This window comes from Photinus pyralis, unplaced genomic scaffold, assembly GCF_008802855.1.
Source record: "Photinus pyralis isolate 1611_PpyrPB1 unplaced genomic scaffold, Ppyr1.3 Ppyr1.4_LG4, whole genome shotgun sequence".
Classification (NCBI taxonomy): Eukaryota; Metazoa; Arthropoda; class Insecta; order Coleoptera; family Lampyridae; genus Photinus; species Photinus pyralis.
In genome coordinates, this window is record NW_022170511.1 from 31336250 (window position 1) to 31346220 (window position 9971).

At 37.7% G+C, this 9971-nt stretch overlaps 2 protein-coding genes across 4 annotated transcripts in view; one reads left to right on the top strand and one right to left on the bottom strand.

The window, feature by feature from the left end:
- The window catches only part of LOC116167637 (insulin-like receptor), a 40924-nt gene extending 37112 nt beyond the window's left edge, over window positions 1-3812 (top strand). Inside the window, exon 5 of the mRNA XM_031483057.1 lies at window positions 192-3812. Coding sequence (XP_031338917.1) covers window positions 192-3210 — 3019 coding nt within the window. The 3' untranslated portion in view covers window positions 3211-3812. The remainder of the gene's footprint in view (window positions 1-191) is intronic.
- A 3945-nt stretch (window positions 3813-7757) lies between these two features.
- Window positions 7758-9596, bottom strand: LOC116167638 (venom acid phosphatase Acph-1-like). Of its 3 annotated transcripts, XM_031483060.1 has the most exons (8): window positions 9440-9596; window positions 9285-9386; window positions 8999-9232; window positions 8639-8948; window positions 8371-8591; window positions 8139-8320; window positions 8053-8065; window positions 7758-7994 (listed from the first exon to the last, which is right to left on the bottom strand). In XM_031483060.1, the coding sequence occupies exons 1-6, from the start codon at window positions 9518-9520 to the stop codon at window positions 8165-8167; spliced, it is 1104 nt and encodes a 367-aa protein (XP_031338920.1). In that variant the 5' UTR covers window positions 9521-9596; the 3' UTR covers window positions 7758-7994; window positions 8053-8065; window positions 8139-8164. The 3 variants fall into 3 exon arrangements, with proteins under 3 accessions (XP_031338920.1, XP_031338919.1, XP_031338918.1); XM_031483059.1 differs by having other exon boundaries at window positions 7760-8065; XM_031483058.1 differs by having other exon boundaries at window positions 7760-8320.
- Window positions 9597-9971: the final 375 nt, after the last annotated feature.

Here is a 9971-nt window from a genome sequence, read left to right on the forward strand (position 1 = left end):
CGAGACGTAGTAGTAATGGCCGAATTACGTCTTCATTCTGTTAATCAACCATGATTGAAAGAAACATTTCGGTAATCAATTATTCATGCGATTCATAAAAATCAATCTTATAACAGACGGATTACATTACATAAACTAGGCGGCTTCTGTTTTAAAGTGTTCAAATCTTACAATCCATCTTTTTGTTGCAGAATCTTGCATTCTGCAGTTGGTTACTGTGTAACCGAGGCAGAATGTCCCACGGTCCTCAATGGCACGTGGTGGGTCTTCCAAGGGGAGTGCGTCAATAGCTGTCCACCGTACTACCAGCAAGTTTCGGCCGAGGAGGGTTGGTGTTCGTATTGCGGAAATAAGTGCGTCAAATCGTGCGACGGAATCTTGGTTGATACAATAGAAGCGGCGCAGAAGTTGGTGGGATGCACGCACATCTCCAGTTCGCTTTCGATTAGAGTGTTTTCGAAAAGTGCCGCCGATGAGTTGGAAGAATCTTTGGGGATGATTGAGGAGATCGACGGGTACTTGAAGGTGTACCGCTCCTATCCGCTTACGAGTTTGAATTTTTTAAAGAAATTGCGCGTTATTCACGGCAAAGAGTTAGATAACGCAAGGCACTCGCTTATTGTGTTCGAAAATCAACATCTGCACGAGTTGTGGGATTGGGACAATTTCACATTAACCATCAAGCAAGGCACGATCTCCTTCCATTACAATCCAATGTTATGCTTGAAAGAGATAGAACGCCTTCGTGTCGTGACTGGAATCGAGTTTTCATCAATTGACGTATCAACCTTCTCCAACGGAGATAAAACGGCTTGCAATTATCTTAATCTCAACCTCTCAGTTACACATGTCAATTCCAGAACCATTATACTCAATTGGAATGCGTTTGCAGTTGGTGCTAATGAGACAGTTGTTGGATATCTGCTATATTACATCGAGGATCCCATGGGAAATATGACGATCTATGATGAAAGCGACGATTGCGGCGTTTACGGATGGGATAGCGTATTCGTTTCGAATAACTCTAAGGAAATCGGCGACTTATTACCGTTCACCCAATACGCGTATTACATCAAAACATACACATCACCCCCTTCCATTGGGGGACAAACGGAAATTCGGTACTTTACGACACTTTCCGACGACCCATCGATTCCACTCAACATTAAAGGCGATGCAATAAGCAGTGATGGAATACTGCTAACTTGGGTTCGTCCCGAACACACGAATGGAATTTTAAATTTTTATCATTTAACTGTCATTGCTCAAGAGGATGATTATGGCGTTGCACTGCAAAGAGATTTCTGCCATCATCCCCACGTCACCTTCTATACCGACCATAAATCCGAAAAAGTGACGAACTTATGGACGAATTCTAGCGCTAACGCGACCTGTTGTAATAAAGAAAATAAATACGTGGATATCTTTGAAGACGTTTGTAGTTTAGTAGACGCACATGATTCCCCATTTGGAGGTAGCTGTGGAAAACACGATCAGTTACTTACCGACGCGAACGACGATCGGGAAGTTGTAAAAATTGACCCCAACGTCACGAATTATCTTGTACAGCGTCTGCACCATTTCACGAGTTACATATTCTACTTGAAAGCCTGCAATAACGAATCACAGTGTAGTGCTTCGGTAATGGCATCGAATAGGACGTTTAAAAAAATCGACGCCGATTATATTCCATCGGGACTTACCGCCGAAGTATTGAAATCGGATACCGTGTTCAAATGGCCAGAGCCCGAGGAGCCAAATTCCATTATTGTAGCCTATCAGCTTCAGTACAAACGCGTCGATTTAGAGAATTCGAAGAACGTAACGGAGTGCATTAATCATTCTTCAGTGCGTGGTGGAAGATATGTTATACAGCATCTTCCCCCAGGTCAATACGCGGTTAGGGTGAAACCAATTTCGCTTGCGGGTGAGGGGAAATATAGTGAATCGGTGAGGTTTGTGATTGAACTCCCCGACAACGACGTCTCGCCTGTTGCAATAGTGGTGCCGGTCGCTTTAGTAACGTTCTGCATTTTTGGCGCAATATACTATTTCTATTATTATAAACGAAAACGTAGGTTAAATAGCCTGCATTTAATCACGAATGTTAATCCGGACTATGCGGGTCCGATTTATATCGAAGACGAGTGGGAGATCGACAGGATTGACATTGAAATCATGAAGGAATTAGGGCACGGTACTTTCGGTATGGTATACAGTGGGTTCATCAAGTCAAAAAACATGCCTTGCGCGGTCAAAACTGCGAATTCGTACACAGATTATGATGATAAAATGACATTTTTAAATGAGGCATCCGTGATGAAGTCATTTAGTGACGCTCACCATGTAGTAAAACTTCTAGGTGTTGTTTCGAAAGGTCAACCGCCGTTCGTTGTTATGGAGCTGATGACGCGAGGCGATTTAAAATCGTTTCTGCGGAGATCTCGTGATTCCTCTAGTAGCTTAACTTGTGCTGAAATGTACAGAATGGCAGCTGAGATTGCGGACGGTATGCTGTATTTAGCGGCGAAGAAATTCGTCCATAGAGACTTAGCGGCTCGTAACTGCATGGTGGCAGCAGACTTTACTGTGAAAATTGGCGACTTTGGTATGACCAGAGATATTTATGAGACTGATTACTATAGAAAAGAAACTAGAGGCCTAATGCCTGTTAGGTGGATGTCTCCCGAAAGTTTAGCTGATGGGGTTTTCACATCTGACTCTGATATTTGGAGTTATGGCGTAGTACTATGGGAAATGGCCACGTTAGCGGAACAACCGTACCAAGGTCTTGCAAACGAACAAGTTTTACAATTTGTGATTGCGCAAGGAACGTTGGAGCGCCCACATGAGTGTCCTGATTTGTTGTATGAAATAATGGACGCATGTTGGAAATGGAAACCTATTCATCGGCCTCTTTTTAAAGACATAGTCGAAAAATTAGAACAAAATATTGGGCAGAATTTTAGATTAGTTTCCTTTTTCCATAGCTCAGAAGGGGAAGAGTATAGACTACATTGTAAAGACCGAGTTTATAATCCACCAGCCCTAACAGTTCCTCTTGGTAAGAGTACGGCGATTCATTGGAAGACATCTCACGATGATGTTAGCATTTATTCAATGGACTCTCAATCTAGTAATCCGACGCCACTGTTATCATCATTTGAAAACCAAAGTAGAAATATGCCCTCTGGCAGTAGTTACCGGTAGTTTAGGTATAGGTACTCTCATAAAATGTTACATGTGAGATGCAATGAACGTTCAATACATGAATGTATTAACTAAATGTGATATTCCCGTAGTCATTAATGTTATGTTCTGTTACATTTTTTGCATTTGTTTTTTATTATTATTTGAGGGCCGCAGAGAACTGTAGTGATTTAAGCCCTCAAGCAGCAATTAGACCAACGTGACTAGAAGTAATCAAAGTGGACCAAAACGGGAAGTTTATTTGAACGGAATGGATAAAATTCAAGAGTACAAATAGTAGTTGGTTAAAATGGTGCTTGAAAGTTGTCTGTTAAGGTACAATTTGCGGAAAAATTGTTTTACACCTACTACCTACTTCAATGTGATTTGTAGTATAGAGTAATTCATGTTGCCTTATATACACGATATATATAAAAACAAGGAAAAGTCTTAAATGGCCAGATGGGTTACGCAGTTGTATTCCTAGTCTTCTTTATTATTATAAGAAGCAACTGCATTACAAATTAGTATTCCTTCCATATCAATATCTAGGTTAATAAATTAAACAAAAAGCTTTCATTTTTGTAAATGTTATATTTGTAAAAATAAAATTATATTTTTCATATGGAATTTACTGTACTTATTTTAGAGCATTTATTTTCAAAGGTATAACATGCTATATACCAAATCACATAGTCCTCCCATATTTGCCCCTTTTAGATTCAGAAATTTTACCATATAAGTTATGTCACATGTTGCATATACCTATATAGGTAGGTATGTATAATATTGTACCACCTGCACCTTGTTCAACTACCTTCCCATATGAGAATAAAGTTTTCAATCTCGTTTGAGGCAGTAAGGATCTCCAATGTAATTATTGTAGGGTGTTACCAAGTCTAGTTGGAGGTAACCTCCTTCCTCCTCATCCTGCTTGTATCGTTTAATTTTATTACGAACTAACTTAATTACAAACAGGTGTATTTTTCGAAACCCATTCTTAGAGAATTAAAATCTGTTTGAATGTAGCCTCTTTTCTGGTTATCTTTATTCTAAATTAAATTTTATAGGTTCATAAAGACGCACGATGTTGTTTGGTGAGATTAGACAACATAAAGTTTTATTTAAAAATAATCCACGCGCAAGTTCGCTAAAATTGTGACTCGGGAAAACCGAGCTACTTTGATCAATGTTGAGGAATCGTTAAAGAAATAAATTAAAACAGAGTAGGAATCAAATGCGTTTCTGGAGCTGCGCAAAAGGAAATTATACTTGACATCGGCAACGAAATAATTAAGTCAAAAAGTATTTTTGGGAAATCAATTCTATCAATTTCGATCCGGTTTCTAGTTTAGGGAATTTGAGTTCTCAGTTTTCGCCGAATGAGTTCAATAATCTCTTCTTTTGGACCATTCTTGCAAAATGTATAAGGTTTTAAGACTTCCCAATATATAACAAACTTACCGAGTCTGCGAGAATTTAAAAAGGCGGCGAAGAACTGTTAGAAATAGAGCGGTAAACCTTCGAAGAATTTCTTAATTAAAAAGTGTTAATTATGACAAGAAGTTACCTTCCTATACTATAAGTTATAACATATTCTGCAAATAAATAAATAATAATAATAATGCTCTTTATTTTGCAAACAATGCTAACATTACACTGTATAGCAAAAGGTGTCAAAGAAAATTTAAGCAGGTTAAAAGCAAAATTCTTCCAATGTATACGGTTCTATGTTTAGTATTAAGTCTTTCAGTGCTCGCTTAAATTGATTCAAGTTCATGCCATGAAATGAGAGAGGGAGTTTGTTATGTAATTTAATACAAACGTATTGACAGCCTTTCTCTGTTGCCGTTAGTCTGTGTGGTGGATAATTATATAAAGCTCCGTTTCATGATTGTGACCTATCTTGAATTTTGCAAACATGCTTCTGTTCTTGTACATAAAGGTACACGCTTCGTATATGTATAATCCTACTAATGTAAATATTCTATGCCTTTTAAACACACCCCTACACGATTCATTATGCCTCATATTGTAAAGTAACCTGATCGCCCTTTTCTGTATTTTGAAGATTCTTCTATGTTCCAGACTCTGACACCAAAATGTTATCCCGAATTTTAGCCTGCCTTCAAAGTTAGCATAATATATCATCTTCAGTGTGCTGACATTTAGGTACTGCTTCATTACCCTCATCGAGTACACCACCGAATTAAGTTTTGAACTTAACTGTTGGATATGCTTAGTCCATTTCAGATTATCTTGGAAGGTGAACTTGGTATGATTTGAAAGTGGTAGATAATCGTTACCGACAATAATGCTGTCCGGTATTACCATGTCCGCATATGACTGACCCAGTTTGAAAAGAACACACCTTGTTTTATTCTTATTTAGTAATAGTTTATTATTGATGAAATATTGTTCTACTTTTTCCATTGCACATTCCGCCTTATACTCGAGTTCCTCATGCTTGATGCTTATATGAGTGTAGTACGATGTTGGTATCGTCAGCGTAATTAATTATACTTCCAATGCCATTGACAGATTTATTTATGTCGTTTATGAGGATGGTGAACCTGCAAGGGCCCAATTAATATTATTAAATATTAAAACTATTAAATATTAAAACGAGTCTTAACAAGCGGTTTTCCAATTGTAACTTTTTTTTAAGCGAAAATAATCGTTTCTCTTTGCATTGTCGAAAACCATGGCGTCGTTTCAAACAATCAAAACAGCTGTTCTTGTTTTGAGTTATCTTTCGATGTTCATACAAAGACATGGACCGAGCTTTCCTGCAGGGAACCATCTCTGCGATTAAATATTCCAATTTGTTTTCGGTAGCTATTTGGGCGTCGCGATCTATTTTCTAAAATTTGCTCCAGAACCGTAACCACGCACGGGTGGAACTTTACCAAGTTAATAAGCGGTAGTTTGATTTTCTTGGCTGTAACCGGTTGTTGTCGATCCTCTAGGAGTAGATTGAACTGACGCGGGACTAAGTGGACTAAGAAGTTGCAATGTCTCTTCTACCGCGTATAGAAATATACGGGTGTACTTCTGTGCTTTATCCATATTGTCTACCGTTAAACTACCTGCATAATTTCTTCATCAGCTGAAATTAGGCAATGCATTCCCTCAGTTGTCCTCACTGACGTCTCATATCTCTCCTGTAACAATTGCCAACATATTCTCACCTCAACTATTTTAGTGGTTATAATATTGCCAGCCTAAAGAACCTCTAACACTTTGTACGCTTTCATAAACGCCTGCCGGGAAGATGCACGAAGTTTTTTAAGCTGTTCCACATCCAGAACAAAACTCACGAACAAAAGTCCCGTCACGGTCGCCAAACTGGGCGCACCAATGTGAATCTTTATACCGGTATACACAGGCATGTTTTGAACAGTGAAAATAAAACCAATTTAAGGATCTGTTTCTGTTTTGGCAACTTTTTTCAAACGTAATGAGGAGTAATAAATCTGAATGACGAGGATGGTGATACCGAAAATAACGACTTTGATGACGATAAAGACATCGAGAATGATATAGATACTTACAGTAGACTTTTAGTGATCCGGCAGGTATCGGACCGGGGTACTGCCGAATCAGTGAAAATGTCCGATTACCAATAAAACGCTTAAAACGTACAAAACAGGTGTTGTATTGTGCAAACACAACGAATAAAAGGTTCCAAATTAAAAAATGAAAAATAAACATAGTTTCAATAACGTATCTCAACTTGAATCCCACACCACGCCCGTCAAAGTGCACCGGATTACCGAAATTCTGGGCTGGCGCAGTGCCGGATTATAGAGAGTCTACTGTATGCAAGCTGAGTATGAGCATACTATTTCTTAACCGTGCATTTGTGTCGCTTTAGTATAAGAATAATCGGGCGCAACGTGTAGTCTTGCAGTGCACGACTCTCTACCCAGAATCGCTCCGGCTTTTTCTACTGTCCCGTACCCTCTGACAATCCATTAATTTCGGGACCTTTAATAATTTTTCATCGGTGATTGTTGGAATCTGAACCTTCACAGGATTTTGAAATCTTGCACTCTTCTTGTGATTATAATCCTTAGGGCCATTTTAAGAGTTTTTAGAATCTTCATACTATCGTATTAGAATCCTCAGTTAAACGATTTCTAGAACCTTTACAACCTTCAGAACGTTAAGAACCGTTGGAATCATTATAATTTTACGAGTATTGGTAGAATCCTGAAACTTGTCTTAGGACCTTGTAGGCATTTTCTCCCTAAGCCCGTCTAGTCATATTAGAGCCTTCTTAGTATTTTAGGATCATCTACTAGGAATGTTCTTAATATCTTTATAGAATAGGTTTTTAAATCCTTTTTTAGAATCTTTGAAACTTTTATAGACTCTATAATCTATATAATTTTTAGAATCTTCTTACAAACTTGTTGGGATAATTTTAGAGTTCTCTTAGAACTCTCTTAGAATACAGGTAGAATGCTGGAATTCGCGTTCGAATCAGGTACCGTCCAAGTCGAAGCTATTTTCTGATTTTGAACATCGCGATCTCGGAAGAAGAAGAAGAAATATAACAAGAATAGCAGTTTTGCTAGCCAAATTTAATGCGGCTACTTCTTAATAGAACAAAACTAAAACCAATATTATATAAAACGGTAAGTACAATGTTGGAAAAAATCCTGCTCCTATAAATTTAGGTGTTCCCAAACTAAATTGTCTGTAACTTTACCATAGTTCAAGCTGTTTAACTGGGTTGGTAGATTTCGGTAGGTATAGTAATGATTACAACAATTGTTCTCATGGTAATTTCTATCAACCTGGTAAAATCAATTGCATTGCGGACAAGCCTTGAAGATAACCATAAACAATACTTACTTGAACTGTCAAACTGCCCAAAATAGATGTAACATGTAATGATTATCTTAGGAAATATGTATATGGATCAACTATTTCCTACATACCTACGTTTAGTTATTTAACTACACTTTTAATCTAAATTTATCACAGATTCGCACTCTTTTGTATAGTTAATGGGTAAATACGGCATAAGTATTTCTTGGAACTTGCTAAACTCGCACATATATCCACATTCCGGAATAAATTGGGCTTCCGGTTCGTCAAACACATCTTTCAAATAAAATACCTAAAAAGTCAATAATTAGAGCAGTACAATTCAAAGCAATTCAACGCAACCTTCACAAAGTAGGCAAGTGTCGATGGCTCCTGATGTAGCTCGATACAGACGGCCGCGTTAAAATTAGGAAAATGAAGTTTATTGTACAAATTCAGTGAAGCGAGTGTGTTAACAATGTTGTAATCGTGACCAGAATATAAGAATATTTTTCTTCCTGGAGGGTTTAGTGTGTTCTGAATTTTGTCCTTCATATGTTCCATAACCTTTGATAACATTCGACCTGCAGGATTCATTTTTATTACGTGAGGGATGCAACGTCACCGTTACCTCCAGCGAGCCTCTTCATTAAGGTGTTTTTGTTCTCAAAATAACATTGCATAATGGCAATGTGGCGTAAATCGGAGAATGATTCAACAGCCCAATCTGGTAGAGTTGCATTCATTGTCTGTTCAACATGAATTAATTGATGCAAAAGAAATATATCCCGCATAGTATTGTATGCTTTGCCTGTTTTATGTGTGGCCAACTCGAACACGTGCTTGTATTGTTGTTTTAGTTCCTCCGCCTCTTGTGATTCCAAAACTCTTGTCATTTCACGAAGGTAAGTTGGACAATAGTAAATTGGCTTCCATAGATCCTTTTAAAAACATTAATGTACAGAGTTAACGATGGTAATGGTAAGCATACGTAATCGCCTTGGTCAAGCGAAAGGGGAATCGGAATCCAATTCAATTTTTCATTCCACTTATCTCTCTTAGATGGAGGAAACAAACCAGCGAGTAGTAACATAGCGGTCATCTTTGTCCTTTCGATGTTTGTTGACTGTATGAATGCCGCGTTACTTTCGAAATCTTCTCCCAAAAAGTCATTGTACCTGTTACGAAGAACTTTACCAAGTTGATAAGATCTTAGTTTGCCTGCCTGAAATTACAACGGCAACAAGTAAATTACAGAGTTTATAAAAAACCCTCACGTTTGTTAGCTGACCAAATCCGATATGTTTGTATGATTCGTAGCGTTCATGGTTGGGGTATAGCTCGTGTTCATCTGGTATTCTACTACCGTGACGGAAAAACTATACAAAAAATTGTAAGCAAACTGTGAAAAAATTACCAAACAATATCTTACCACATGCACCAGTTTTAGCGTGGAATTTTGGGGTAAAGTGCAAACAAAAACTACGTTCAGCAAAACCAGTAAAATTCTCATCTTACGAGAAGGTTTGGCACACGTGTGGATACGAGTACGTTATAGCTACTTCCTTGTATAAGAGATTGGGAAGAAAGCATAACAACATCATGTCACAGTGTAAAGGTCTTGTATATACATTATTAATCAACAATTTTAGATTACGTATAAATTTTGAAATCAGAACCGATAATGGATTGCATCTCTTCGCTTTCAGTAAATTCTAACTTAATTTGAATTCCTGTATATTTGTTCAAATTGTTTTTATAGTCATGAATGTTTCCATAATATGAAAAAACTAGTAAAATTGCTTAGCAATCTGTATCTGACAATAGGCAATTCAAATACAACGCTGAATTGAAACCAAAAGGTTTGTTTGTAAAGAGGTACAAATAATCACAGCTTTAAACAGCCATCACATTTTGACCAGCAGTTCTGTTGGTTCTAGGAGTTGAAGATTGAAGGTAAAGGT